At 44.6% G+C, this 14553-nt stretch overlaps 1 protein-coding gene across 1 annotated transcript; it reads left to right on the top strand.

Annotated features, from left to right (window-relative positions):
* Positions 1–3417: 3417 nt before the first annotated feature.
* On the top strand, positions 3418–7669 carry RPL27 (ribosomal protein L27). Its single transcript, XM_072111790.1, has 5 exons — positions 3418–3477; positions 4547–4629; positions 4713–4882; positions 6627–6737; positions 7576–7669. Exons 2-5 carry the CDS (start codon positions 4549–4551, stop codon positions 7622–7624), a joined length of 411 nt encoding a protein of 136 aa, XP_071967891.1. The 5' UTR covers positions 3418–3477; positions 4547–4548; the 3' UTR covers positions 7625–7669.
* Positions 7670–14553: the final 6884 nt, after the last annotated feature.

Genomic DNA, 14553 nt, shown 5'->3' with positions numbered 1-14553 from the left:
GCGGCATTAAAAATTCATAAACTAACAGTCTCCTGTTCTCTACTTTATCACCCCAAACAGCCTCTATAATGATTTTCTATAAGCTGCCCTCACACCCTATGGATTCCTTATATACAGCCTTATGTGGGCTCCCCGGCAGCTCTGGGCTCCGGCACTTGCCCAGGTATGCCCAGTGCTGGCCCCGGCCCTGACTGCTAAATTACTTTGAGAGGGAACACAAGGCATTGTGGAATCTGTAGGCAAGCTAACTGGCCTCAGCCTGAAGGCATAGACCAGTGATGGCAAACCTTTTAGAGCCTGAGTGCCCAAACTTCAACCAAAAGCCACTTATTTATTGCAAAGCGCCAGCACAGAAATTTAAGCAGTAATTCATTTCCTCTTGTTCTTTGACAACTTTCAATTGTCCAGCCTGATAACGGTACCGACGCAATTGAAAAGAGGAGGGCAAATTCATCTATCATTGTAGGAAGATTCTACAGGAAAATTCTTTGAGCCCTGTCTGGTGAACTTCATTCTGGGGTGATGGCCCGGGTGCCCACAGAGAGGGCTCAGAGTGCCGCCTCAGGCACCCGTGCCATAGGTTCGCCACCACTGGCATAGACTGACAGACATTAGTCTCCGCCCACTTCACCTCTGGTGAGAAAGTTTTTTCTGTTTGTCAAACACTTTCAGAACAGAAAATGCCATAACTTTGGAAAGAAAAGGACAAGCAGCACAAAGTAGGCATCATACTGTTTGTTTTTAAAGAGGGTATCACTTATAATAATTTGTTAAAATCATTATAACTTTACAATTAAACTTTAACTGCAGAGGCTACTGGGGCATGTACTAGTCTGGGCAGGCACTGGGAGCTAAAGCCATTCCATAACCCAGTAGCCTATGCAGTTAAATACTTTATTTTAGTAATAGGTAAATTAACAAATTAGGTTGGGTTCCAGGATTATTAAGGCTGCGGTCACACGTACACGGACCCCTAGCGGTACGTCTGACCTCGGCCTCAATTACAGATTAGGGCAGAGGCAGGAGGAATCTACCATCACATCTACGTCTGGTGGTAGATTCCTCATGGTAGGTTTTCTTTAAACAACCCCTCTTAGGAGGTCGAAGTTTACACTGCATTTCCCATATCATGGGTCCAAAGATAGGTATATGTAACATAGGTGTATGTGTGGGCACTGGTTTAAAGTAAATATAGTCATGTTCCAGTTACATGTACTATGTCTGGATCTGTGTTGGGAATATGTATTTCATGCAGCAAAAAAAAAAATTGTCCAGACATCATTGTGTTCATTTGAGACTGTGGGAGCTCTTGTATGCATCTACTTGGTGACTGCCAGAAGATTTAAAGGGTTGTCTCATTGTAGCAGGTTAGGCCCTATCCACAGGGCAGTAACTATCTTGCTGATCGGTAAATATAGGCACTATTCTGTGGATAGGGCTGCGATGGGACAATCCCTTTAGTTTGACAAAATTATCAAGGTAGACTGAAAATCAAAATTAGGCCGCGGTCACACGTTCCGCTAGCAGTACGCTCATAACGCGTCCCTAGCGCACAGGGGGTGGGCCTCGGCCGATCTCTATGCGTTTCCAGGGAAACGCATGCGGACTGCGGATGAACGGACTGCTAGTGAAGGTGTCCCCACCGCCTTAAAGAACACACAATTTCCTAAATGTCAAGGTCATTGTGTAGTCCTATGTGAATATATCCTTACAGGCGTGACGACAGGGAGCCGGGGCTCGGAGAGTGCGTGGTGTGAGATCTTGGGGCAGGAGCCGGTGGGCCTTTGACAGTTCTGGCGCACATAAAGGCACTCAAGTAACGCCTTCCCACATGGTGTTTTTGTAGCGTTTTTAAACGCATCCAAAACGCAAGTGGGAGGGGGGGGGGGGGTCAGACTAATGGTATCAGTCAGACTATCAGTCAGACTAATGGTAAATGTCCATTAACCCCTTAACGAGGTATAAGGGAAGTATGAAGAGGGCTCACGGGCTGAGTCCTCTTCATACAGAGGTGGGGGTTTTTGCATTTTGCACAAAACCCCCACCGCTAATAACCGCGGTCGGTGCTTGCACCGATCGCGGCTATTAACCCTCTAAACGCCGCCCGCAAAGTCGCGGGCGGCGTTTAAAAGACGGCGGCGCGCGGGCGCCGCCATCTTTTTTTCGATCGCCACGCCCCCGAACGTCATCGGGGGGCGGCGATCGGTTACCATGGTAGCCTCGGGTCTTCTCTTGACACGAGGCTACATGGTTTATGCAGGTTCATTACAATGAGCCAGTGGCTCATTGTAATGTAAGACCTGCAAAAACGCCATATATTGCAATACTGTAGTATTGCAGTATATGGTAGGAGCGATCTGATCATCTAGGGTTATTGTACCCTAGATGGTCTAAAAAATAGTGAAAAAAAAAAGAAAAAAAAAAGTTTAAAAAATAAAAAAAATTAATAAAATATTAAAAGTTCAAATCACCCCCTTTCCCTAGAACGGATATAAAACATAACAAACAGTAAAAATCACAGACATATTAGGTATCGCCGCGTCCCAAAATGCCCGATCTATCAAAATATAAAAACGGTTACGGCCGGCGGTGACCTCCGAGGCGGGAAATGGCGCCCAAATGTCCGAAATGCGACTTTTACACCTTTTTACATAACATAAAAAGTGAAATAAAAAATGATCAAAATGTCGCACAGACCTCAAAATGGTAGCAATGAAAACGTTGCCTCATTTCGCAAAAAATGACCCCTCACACATTTCCGTGCGCCAAAGTATGAAAAAGTTATTAGCGTCAGAAGATGGCAAAAATTTTTTTTTCTTTTTTGTACACATTCGTTTAATTTTTGAAAATGTATTAAAACACAATAAAACCTATATAAATTTGGTATCACCGCGATCGCACCGAACCAAAGAATAAAGTAGGCGTGTTATTTGGAGCGAAGAGTGAAAGTCGTAAAAACTGAGCCCACAAGAACGTGACGCACGTGCGGTTTTTTTTCAATTTTTCCACATTTGGAATTTTTTTTCAGCTTCGCAGTACACGGCATGTTAAAATAAATAACATTACGGGAAAGTAAAATTTGTTACGCACAAAATAAGCCCTCACACAGGTCTGTACACGTAAAAATGAAAAAGTTATGGATTTTTGAAGTTGGAGAGCGAGAAATGAGCCGGAAAACCCTCCGTCCTTAAGGGGTTAATGTCTGACTCCAAGCAGTCATTAAGTAGTCATAAATTTACATGTAAAATACGTGTGAATACATTCTGGAGCGCTGTTCCCCTATTTGGAGGATTTGGGCTACTGTACAGTTCAGTGGTAGAAGCAGAGCGGTCCTCCTGCACCATAGAGAAGAGTCTCCCGCAGTATAGAACGCACGGACACTCCGGGCGGAAGTACGTCACCAGCGCCGCGTCGTGAAAGGTGAGCGGAGCCGTAATTACTTCCTTTCTTTTCAGGGCGGCCATTGAGCTGGAGCGAGTGAGTAGATGGGCTCTGTGTGTAATCCTTCTCCATCCGCCGTGTCCCCTCGCTGTAGCGCTCTGTAGCCGCCGCGTGTCACCGGGAAGCACTCGCTCTCTGTTACCGGGCGGATATTTGGGATGTGGGCCCCGTGCTTTACCCTCTAGTGGCCGGGTAGTGTCAGGCCCAGGCCGGCTCCTTATATGTGTCAGTGGTGGGGAAGCCTCCCATCCTGCTATGTGCAGCCGGGGCTCCTGGCCTTGCACTGCCCCTTGTGTCCCCCTCCTACAGCGCTGTGTACATGGGGTGTATCCTTCGTTACCGCCACAGTGTGGTGGCCTGTGCCTCCCTGCGTGTAGTCTATTAGTGTGTGTGAGTTACTGTGCTGCCATCTCAGACCCCCCTAAAATATTAGATTATGGAGAAAGTACCATGTATTACTCATGTTTCCTTATGCCCCTACTGTGTACTGTCTGCTCCCATGTGTTCCATCTGACACCTTGGAGGACCAGCACTAGAGCATGGGCATAAGCAGGTTGTCAGGGGGAAAGTTTTATTTAAATGGTCATCAGCAAGTTGTCAGGGGGAACATTTATTAAAGCTAAGTGTCTGGGTGCATAACAGTGACTTGCCTGTCAGATTACATGTCTTATGGATTGTTCAGCTAGTAAGGACTAAACAAAAACGTGTTTTCTCTGATCTGTTGTTTTGGGGCAATTTGCCACCAATTTTTTTCCTGTGCATTGCAAAAAAAAAATCAAAGTAGTAACCCACAACCTAAGCAGATACACAATTGTTTTGCAAATCCCATTGGTTTGCTGTAGGGATATATGGTAACCTCATGCTGCAGGCTTAGTGTCCCAACGGTCCGCTATTGTGTATTACACTTGCGATGCAGGGGTTGAACCCTGACCCTCTACATCAGGAAATTAGTGGCATAAAGCCAGTGCGGATACCAGCTCTCTGTGCAATCCTGCTGTCTGTCCCAGGTGGTTCAGATTTGCTTTCCCTGTGCTGCATGGATGATGCTTTGTAACCTGTTATCAGTGTAATCTTATTCTTATTAATATGAGCTTCTCTTCTGCAGAGATGGGCAAGTTTATGAAACCAGGGAAAGTCGTCCTTGTTCTGGCAGGACGCTACGCCGGCCGCAAAGCTGTCATTGTAAAGGTATGTCTCCGGCGGAGTTCAAGGGTATTTAGGTCTAAATTACTTGACTTCATCTCATGGTGCAAAATGTTTCCTTTTTGCAGAACATTGATGACGGCACCTCAGATCGTCAGTACAGTCACGCCCTGGTCGCTGGTATTGACCGCTATCCACGTAAGGTGACTGCCACTATGGGCAAGAAGAGGCTTGCCAAGCGATCCAAGATCAAGTCATTTGTGAAGGTGTACAACTACAACCACCTCATGCCAACCAGGTGAGTGCCAGTGGGTGAACAGCTGTGTATACAGGTTTATTGAACCTACTACCTTCCATACTCCATCCCCTTGTCTTGTACAGTGCCTTATGGTTCACTTGCGTTTTCAGGTAGGTTAATGGACAAGGTTGGCATTCACAGCTGATTTTCTGTACAGTATGTGGAAAACAGTGCTTTGAGATGAACTGCAGATTGGCAATCTTCCTTGCAAGTTTGCAGCAGATCTGTAGGGTTTGCGGCAGAAAAGTGATACTGCATATCATACGGCAACCATTGACTTCCTTTTACCTGTTATTCAGAAGCTGTGGTTGATGCAGTTTGGTTTTTACAGGTGAAATGCATTGAAGGGGTTTTCCCACAAAGCAATCGCTGGGTGTCTCAGTGATGATATTGTTGTACTCTACAATCTGTCAGCTCCATAGGCCAGTGGCACACGTGGCGTTTTGAACCCGTTTTTGGGCCGTTTTAAGGAACTGTTTAAAAACGGATGCGTTTTCAAAAAACGCATGCAGTTTTTAATGGACTGCTTAAAAACGGGTACGAAATGCCACGTGTGCCGCCGGCCATAGAGATAAACGGGTCAGCCCGTGCATCCGCCTCCGGCCACTCCAGTCATCTTGCGGTATAAAGGGGGTATATCTGACCCTGGTTCTTGTGATCCATTGGGTGTGTCCCATTGATCAGCAAAGATTGAGATGTAGAATCTCATGCTGTAACTTTAAACCCATTGAAACAGTTAAAATCTGCAGGAAATAGCCCAATGGTCACTGCCAAACTTATGTGAACCTTTAGTTAAAAAAAAATTTAAATAAAGCTACTCGTCTCCCCTGGTTCAATTGGTGGCTCTTTGGCCCTAAAGCCTTTGCTTCTGTCAGGCAGAAGCGATGACAGTAGTCAAACCTTGGAATTAGCCGCCATACGTGACTGGTAAGGGATAGTGTTTGGCTGAGCTATCCCTTGCAGACTGTATGAGGCAATCACTTCCACTCTAACACCACAATCCTGGACAGCTACTGCTTAATTCTGGAGAATGTGTATTTGGCTTTTACTTAACAGCAGAGTTTTTAGGGGTTTTTTTTTTGATGTGGGGATCAATATTCACATTCCTATAGAGGATTTCTTTTTCCTTGCTGAAATCTTATATTTTTGTTGGTAGAGATTAAATGCTGGTACTTGGTTAAAGGCAAGATTCACTCATCGGTATTAGTGTCAGTATTTTAAGTATCTGGAAGTTAAAATCTAAAATGGATCCAGTACACAGATGTATAAATCTTCCTGTTATGTATCTCTATATGATCCTCTCCAGGTTGTTGCGCCCTGAGGGATAGTAAATATTTAGGATTCTCTAATAAAGGGGTTTTCCCACGAAGGAATGTTAGGCCCTATCCCATGGATAGGGCCTAACTTGCTGATCATTGGGGGTCTCGGTGCTCCTTAGACTAATGGAGCAGTCTGTTCTGTTCTGCTGATCTCTATGGAACTGACGGAGATCGCCAAGCTTTGTGGGAAAACCCCTTTAAATGGCAGTGTTGGGATGGATAGTCATGTTGCCCCTGTAAGAGGTTTATGAGGAATTTTATCTCTGTAAAACCATGCGCTTTCACCTTTATAAGCAGAATATTTCTGGCAGTTGTCACAGCTTAGTTCTGAAATGCCCTGATAACATGCGACTTGCTACATGAACACATCAAATGCCTTTAAAGCTCATGTACCAGTTTTAAATGTGAAATTTGCTTTGTTGCAGATACTCCGTTGACATCCCTCTTGACAAGGCTGTGGTGAACAAGGATGTCTTCAGGGACCCAGCTCTCAAGCGCAAAGCCAGGAGGGAGGCCAAAGTAAAGTTTGAGGAGAGGTAGGTATATCATGGTCAAAGCAAAAAATGTGTATACCGTGCATTGTTTTGTTCTGCTTTTGTTCAGACAAACTCTGAATATAGATTGTAGAACTGACTGCATCTCAGTTCAGCAGTTCTACATTCAGAGTTCAGTTCCACAGTTGTATGTATGCTCATGTCATGTGATTCCAGCATGCGTAACAAACTTGTTAGTTGGCAACTGAGCTTGGGCTAATGTTCTGTTGGGTTTCTAAGAGCATAGAAAAAAGTGACGCCACTCTCCCACTTGATAGAAAAGTGTAACGTCCTTTATTCAAGCGAAAAAAACATGCAGGCAGGAGCAAGCCTTGGCAACAGGGTCATTTCGCTATACGGTAAAAAACAATGAGCTGATCAGTCTCTAAAGCAGCCGGTTGCTTCCAGAACAATTTTTGATTTGTTGAAGCAGAAAATCTAAACTTCAATTTTGTAAAACACAGATCTACCCAAAATAGACATGCTGGATGTCCATGGGTCCTCAAAAAAACTATTTTTCATGGTTTTCCTGGTCTAAAGGGCAGAATCGCTGTCGGTGATCATTCCTTGATTAGGGAACATGAAAGGTGCTGTGTCAGACTGACCACACTGCTGGGGATGTAACTCCGTGTATCATCCACTGGTCCCATCCCTGGCAGTGTGGCCAGACTGACACTGCACTAAATCCACCCTTATTTCTGCAAACCATGTGTTCTAAGCTACAAGAACCTCTCGCATGGGTCAAAACATTTTGTAAATGGATAACTTTTTTAGGATTAGTTCTCTTTATTTCCTTTTATGATGTTACTAGATTTAAGTATTTTTGTTCTTTATTTTGCAGGTACAAGACTGGCAAAAACAAGTGGTTCTTCCAGAAGCTGCGGTTCTAAATCACTGTTCGTTTGGTCCAACATTAAAGTTTATGAAAAAACCTACTCATTTGGTTCTTTTGTTAAAAATAATTTGTCAAGGAAATAGATATTTGTGATCTAGCCTTGTCTTGCATCCATTGCTGCAGTCTATCGTCTTGTACATATCTGCTGTGTGCAGGGATATTTGTTTGGCAACCACCAGGATAAAGGATTGTAAACAAAGCACTGGCAAACTGGTTTGTGCCCTCTGTCAGGATTTGTTCTTTTTTTTAAGCTCCTTACCCTCAGGCTCCTTTGCATATGTTTTAAAGAATTTTTTTTTTTCTTAAACAAGGGCATAAAAGATTAAAGAGCAGATCCTGCCACACGGGGCACACACCATTATGTCAGTGTGCTTGCTTTACAATCCTTCATCCTGGTGGCAGATGTCCTTTTAATGAGCTATAGTCTCCTTACACCTGCAGCATAGACTTGTATCAAAGGATTTACTCTACTGGAAACAAAGTTTGTCAAGCAATCAGGTGCCTGATACAGCTGGACAGTTTCCCTCTACTTTAGGCTACATTCACACATGTATGGGGGACGTACATACGGCTGATATACGTCTCCCATACACTTCTATGGGCTCACCGGAATGTATGGGAGCGGTATGGTGCAGCACACATGCGGCACCGTACTGCTCCATAGCCCCTAGGACATGTCCTATGTTTGTACATGATACGGCGCCGTGTGTTGTATATGCCTATGGATAGGGGCGGGGGTGAGCTGTGCTTATCCCCTGCTCCTCTCTGCAGTGGCGATGTATACCCGCCGTGCTACGGTACGGTGGGCATACATCGCCTGAATGTAGCCTTAGCCTTTTACAACAAGCACCACAAAGAGAATTGTACACTTGGAGTTCCTTGCCTAGATCGGCACTTGTAAGCCTTCAGAGACCCAGTGCCCAAACTACAAACAAAACCCACATAGTTACCATTTGAAATGCTGTGTTGACACTTTCCTTTATATAATTGAAACTTCTAAGGGTGCTTTCAGATGGCGCTGTGCTCGCCTGGAGGGGGACTGCCGGAAATCTGCCAAGATATAGGACAAGTCCTATATTTTGCAGTGTGGCTGCCTGACTTGGTTAGTGTGGTGAGATACGGTGTTGTGAGTGTTCACTGAATCGGGAACCAAAGACCAGATCACGGCCACAATAGCTGTCGTCGAAATGAGCCAATGAACAATAGTTGCAAAAAGGGAATTTCAAATTGTTGTAGCATCCCTTGGGTCCTCCTAAACATAGTTGTGGCCTGCAGGTGCTGGAATGATGACCCGGCTGTGTCCAGACCTTGCTCCTGCAGTCTTGGGCAGCCATGTTTGACTTTGCCTGGGCTGCTTGGAAATGCAGGAGGTTGTCTTAAGTTCTTGTGTGGGTCCACACAGAGGCCCGAGTAGCACCTGTGCCTTAGGTTTTCTACCACTGACCTAGATAGTTGACTGCACCAGATCCCTTCTTGTAAGTATACCCCCTGATATGGAGCAGGATTGGTTGACTTCTGTGCCTTTTGCAAACCTTTTCCGCTTTTACTTCTACATGATGTTAATGTATCTAGGCATACCAGATGCACAAGTCCGATTTATGATTTACACCCCTCTGGGTGTAGAAAATACTGGGGAACTAGTTGCATCAGAATGTGTGATTTATCACACCTTTTTATGCCAGATTTGGCAAGCCATCAAAGGTCCCACAGACAATAACCATAAGCAGTGCTACCACTATGGGGGATGGAACTCCTTGCATCTTATAGTTTTTTTTTGTTTTGAAATCACAGCCTACTATATAATCTAAACTTTGCTCATACTCGAGTAAAAAAGTAAATACTCGCCTTTCTAACATCCCTGCAGATCGCCTCGTGCCGTGACGCACATGCTCCGGCATCAGTGTGTGTTGGCTGGGCAGCATAGACAATATGATTGCAGCGGTAGCTGCTGACAGGGCCTGTGTGCTGTAATGTTGCACAGACCTGCTGGAGGGAAGAGAAGAGCTGTCTTTTATTTGAACCTTGACTCTGTTTTTAGGTGCCAGGGAACTGGAGATATTCACTGTGCAGTTGGGAGTGAGTTTTATATATAAAATCACAAACTTTTACTTTAAATGTGAATTTTTAAACCATTATTCTCCCATATTCTTTAATAATAACCCTGAGATTCTAGGTGCCAGGGATCCTGAATTATGGGTTTTAGGAGGTATATCATGGATCCTTGGCCATATATATGCCACCCTATGAGGATTGTATGAGAATTTTCCCTTAAGACCCTTGAAATATTTGAAGTCAGGAGGTAGGTTAGGCAGTAGTTATGCTCAAATCCATCTGTGGCTTCTTTCATAGGAAGCTAAAAGCACTAAGGGTTGTCAATGAGGCTTCAAGATACAAATGGCAATTTGGCTAACCTAAAGAGATTACAGGCAGTGTCTGGGTTACGTACAAGTGAGGCCAGTGCCTTAGCCTAAGTTCCATAGGTTTGTATGTAAGTTGAAACTATTTTATAACTGTAGTTTCAGATTAAAAAAATGTTTTTGCCCCAGTGACAAATGGAGTGACAATTTTTTTGGTGTAATTGGACCAAAGATTCTCAAAGCTTCATTAGACACCTTACATCTGGTCATTGCAGTCTGGGTCTATAGTAACAACTAGAGAGCTTCACCAGAGGTCACAGTGGGTAGAGAGGTCCGTCTTTAAGGGTTGGGTGTTAAGTAGGGAGACCATTTGTACTATGCTTTAAGCAACACAAGGAACAAAACTATTATTCTGCGGAGAGCTTCCTTATCTTTTAGGAAGTCCCTGGGACCTAAATGGAGCCTGCATAATTAACACCTTGCCGACCAAGGACGAACTATATCGTCCTCGTGTGGCAAAGGGTGTATGCAGAGCTCACAAGCTGAGCTTTCTCCATACACACTGGGTAAAGGCTGTATAAAACAGCCAACACCCGCCTGTCACTACCAGGTTGGTGCTGGCATTGATCGCGGCAGTTAACCTGTTAAGTGCTGCGGTCAAACCCAACCGCAGCATCCAACTTACCGTTAGATGCGAGCCGCCATCTTGGATGGTCGATCGCCACCCCCTGGAACGTCATCGGCGATTGGTTGCTATGGCAGCCTAGAGTCTCATCCAGACTCGTAGGCTTGCCATGTGTAATGATTTCTAATAGCCAGCAGAGGGCAGGCTATTAAAAATCATAGTAAAATAGCTATATACTGCAATACAGTAGTATTGCAGTATATAGTATTAGCAATCGAACCCTGCAGGGTTAAATTACCCTGGACGATCTAAAATAATGGTAACATTTTTAACTTTTTTTTTTTTAAAAAAAGTAAAAGTTTAAATCACCCCCCTTTCCCTAGAACTGATATAAATATAAACAGTAAAAATCATAAACACTTTAGGTATCATCGTGTCCCGATCTATCAAAATATATTAGCGATTTTTCCATAGCGTCCCCCATGACGGCCCCAACTGGAGGATGACCCTTGACCTCTGTAGGGACAGGAAGCAGAGAGGTTAAATACCCCACCCCGGCATCCGTACTCCAGTGGCTTCCTGTCCCTACACAGGGCAGGGAGTAGAGAGAAGTCTCTCCTCATCCCCAGTAGTTGGGACGGTGAGGGGGGAGCATGAAGGCGCGGGGATTTTCCCCTTACCCCAGGTAGCCTCGGCCTCGATCGGACCCCGGTCCTTTCCTCTGCCGCAAGAAGAGGCTACATCTCTCCGGCTCTGCCCGCAGCTCCGTGAAGCTAAGGACACCCGGAGCGCGTCTGTCACGAAGGTCACGTGGTGCCGGCTCCGTCCGACTCTGGTGATGACGTCCACCGGAAATGACGAAACCGGATGTGACGTCATGATGGCGCGACCCGGAAACAGGAGCGTGGAGCGGTAAGATTAGAAAAGCGGGATATGCACGTTGATCTGAGGTCTAATGATCGCATGTCAGTCCTGACTCAGGTACTCTCAAGATCAGACGCCATTCTAAGCATTTCCCAGCCATCAAGGTCGGTTATATGCTGAATTTTGCCTCAATTATGCCATATACGATATAGGTCTATATCCCAATGTATGTTTTTCTTAGGAACTGGTGCGGTATATCCTTTGTTCAAGCTTCTTAAGGTACTCTTTCACTTATACATCACTGTTTAATCTGTCAGAAGCTATCATGTAATTTTTATTAAATGTTTAGGCTTGCTGATATTAGTGATCCCACCATTGGGAATATGGAGGTGCATGGCGTAGAGGCTTCAAACTTGGACCTCATATCCTTGAACCCTGTAAGTAGGGTTATTTAGGGATAGGGTGGTGGGTCACCCACATATCCCCATACTATCACATAGGTGTCCGGTTAAGGACTAATTACTCCTCCTTCTCCTTGGTAGGATCCCAGGGAAAAGGAGAAGGATAAAGGGAGAGCTAAGGAGTCGGGCACTAAGAAGGCTACTTCAAAAAAGTGCAGTATGTGCTCAGAAAAGCTCCCCACAGACTACAAAAAACCAGTCTGCAAAAATTGTGTGGATAATTTGCTCAGAGAAGAGAGAGCCTCATTTGTGGATGAGATGCGTAACTTTATCAGAGACGAAGTTAGAACATCAGTTACAACATCCATGGCGGCATTCATACCTCAAGAACCGCCACAAAAAAGGCAAAGGGTTATGGAATCCATGTCGGATTCAGCATCGGACTCTGAAGGAACCAAAGAATCTGTGGATATGGATCCTGGGCCCTCCAATTCAGCTAGTAAAATGGAATCCAGATATCTGCTAGCGACTGAAGATCTAGAGCCACTATTGAGAGCTATGAGAGATACACTCAAAATAGAAGAAGTAGAAGAGACCAAGACTATCCAAGATGAGCTATTTGGTCTTCTTAAGGTAAAAAAGAGACGTGTGTTTCCAATTAACAACACTCTCAAAGAATTGATACTGGAAGAATGGAGGGAGCCTGAAAATAGGATTTCCATATCTAAGGAGTTTAAAAACCGTCTTTCCTTTGATGAAGCTGAAACCAAAATTTGGAATTCTACGCCTAAAGTCGATATCCAGGTCACAAAAATGACCAAAAAAAAAACGGACCTACCATTTGAAGACGCGATCCAGCTTAAAGATCCCTTGGATCGGAAGGCAGATAGTCTTCTGAAGAAAACATGGGAATGTGCTATGTTAAATTTAAAATCTAATATTGCCACAACATCCATGGCACGCACACTCTTTCATTGGGTGACAGAGTTAGAGAATCATATTAGAGATGGCACCCCTAGAGAGATGCTATTAAGTACCTTCCCCACATTAAGAGCGGCTACAGCCTTCATCGCAGACGATTCTGCAGAAGGGGTAAGAATAAGCGCCAAAGAGGGAGCATTATCTAATTCCGTCAGGAGATCACTCTGGCTTCGCCAATGGACGGGAGATTTTAGGTCAAAGTCAAAACTTTGCGGTATTCCATTTGAAGGGGAATATCTATTTGGTGCCGAACTAGACACGCTTCTGGAAAAAGCAGCGGATAGGAAAAAAGGCTTTCCTGAATCAAGAACTAATCCAAGGAAGCAGCCCTTTCGGGACTCCAAAGATAGAAAACAGTCATACAGAGGAAAAGGTAAACAGGGTAAGTGGAGCTACCCTAAAGGAGGAAGAGGAAGGGGCTTCCTACTTAGTGCCAGTAACTCCGCTCCAGCGTACAGGAAACAATGACGCCAGAGTGGGGGGAAGATTATTGAGATTCCATTCACAATGGGAGCAGATAACATCAAATCCCTGGATACTAAGTATTCTTCAAGAAGGTTACCATATAGAACTAACCTCTCTTCCCCCAAAAAAATTTGTCCTGACAGAACAACCCTCAGAAAATCTCTCAGCCTTGCTCTGGTCAGAAATACAAAAGCTGGTACAGCTGGACGTCATCATCCCTGTGACTTCAAAAAATCTAACAGAAGGACACTACTCTCCCCTCTTCCTAATAAAGAAACCGAACGGCACATTCAGGATGATTTGCAACCTGAAGAACCTGAACAGATACATACGTTACCGGAGGTTCAAAATGGAAACAGTAAGCTCAGCAGCCGTCCTGATCCAACCGGGAGCATTTATGTGTACCATAGATCTGAGAGACGCATATTACCATGTGCCAATCCATTCGAACTCACAAAAATTTCTCAGGTTCGCAGTACGATCACCCAGGGGAGAAGAAGTACATTACCAGTACAAGGCGCTGCCCTTTGGGATTTCTTCGGCCCCAAGGACATTCACAAAAATTATGATCGAAGTAATAGCATTCCTGAGGAAAAAAGGGATATTAGTCATACCCTACTTGGACGATTTATTAGTGGTGGCCAGTTCAAAACAAGAACTAATACATCACCAAAATGCCACAATGTTAATCCTGCAACAGTTAGGCTGGATGATAAATTTGGAGAAATCCAATCTAATTCCAAGCACAAAAGTAGTCTTTTTAGGAACATTATTGGACTCAGTTCAACAAATGTCCTTCTTACCACCAGAGAAGATAATGAAGCTGATACAACAGACTACAATATTTCAGGGGAAAGATCAATGCACAGTACGGGAAGCCATGAGGATCCTAGGAATTATGACATCAGCCATTCAGTGTGTACAGTGGAGCCAGAGCCACACAAGACCCCTTCAGAGCTGGATATTGGCTTCTTGGGACAGAAATCCTCAGCACCTGAATCAAAAGATACGGATATCAGAAGTGGTCAAGCGATCCTTGGAGTGGTGGAAAAACACTTCAAACCTAACAAAAGGAGTATCATGGCATCCCTGGCCAGTAATAAATATCCGGACAGATGCAAGTCAGTCAGGCTGGGGAGCAGACGTGGCAGGTCGTCCCACTCAGGGCCTATGGCCACAATCGATCAGATCCCGCTCATCAAATTACAGAGAATTGAGAGCCGTCCTAGAA

Source organism: Engystomops pustulosus, chromosome 6 (genome assembly GCF_040894005.1).
Source record: "Engystomops pustulosus chromosome 6, aEngPut4.maternal, whole genome shotgun sequence".
Taxonomy (NCBI): domain Eukaryota; kingdom Metazoa; phylum Chordata; class Amphibia; order Anura; family Leptodactylidae; genus Engystomops; species Engystomops pustulosus.
Note: the sequence above shows the minus strand (reverse complement) of the source record. Positions and strands in the feature narration are given on the sequence as shown.

What these genes read in the sequence shown, in the direction of transcription:
- RPL27 (XM_072111790.1), top strand. Translation starts at nt 4,549, where the DNA reads ATGGGCAAGTTTATGAAACCAGGGAAAGTCGTCCTTGTTCTGGCAGGA. An exon ending in GCAAAGCTGTCATTGTAAAG is followed by an intron (nt 4,630 to 4,712) that starts GTATGTCTCCGG and finishes TCCTTTTTGCAG; the next exon opens with AACATTGATGACGGCACCTC. An exon ending in AACCACCTCATGCCAACCAG is followed by an intron (nt 4,883 to 6,626) that starts GTGAGTGCCAGT and finishes GCTTTGTTGCAG; the next exon opens with ATACTCCGTTGACATCCCTC.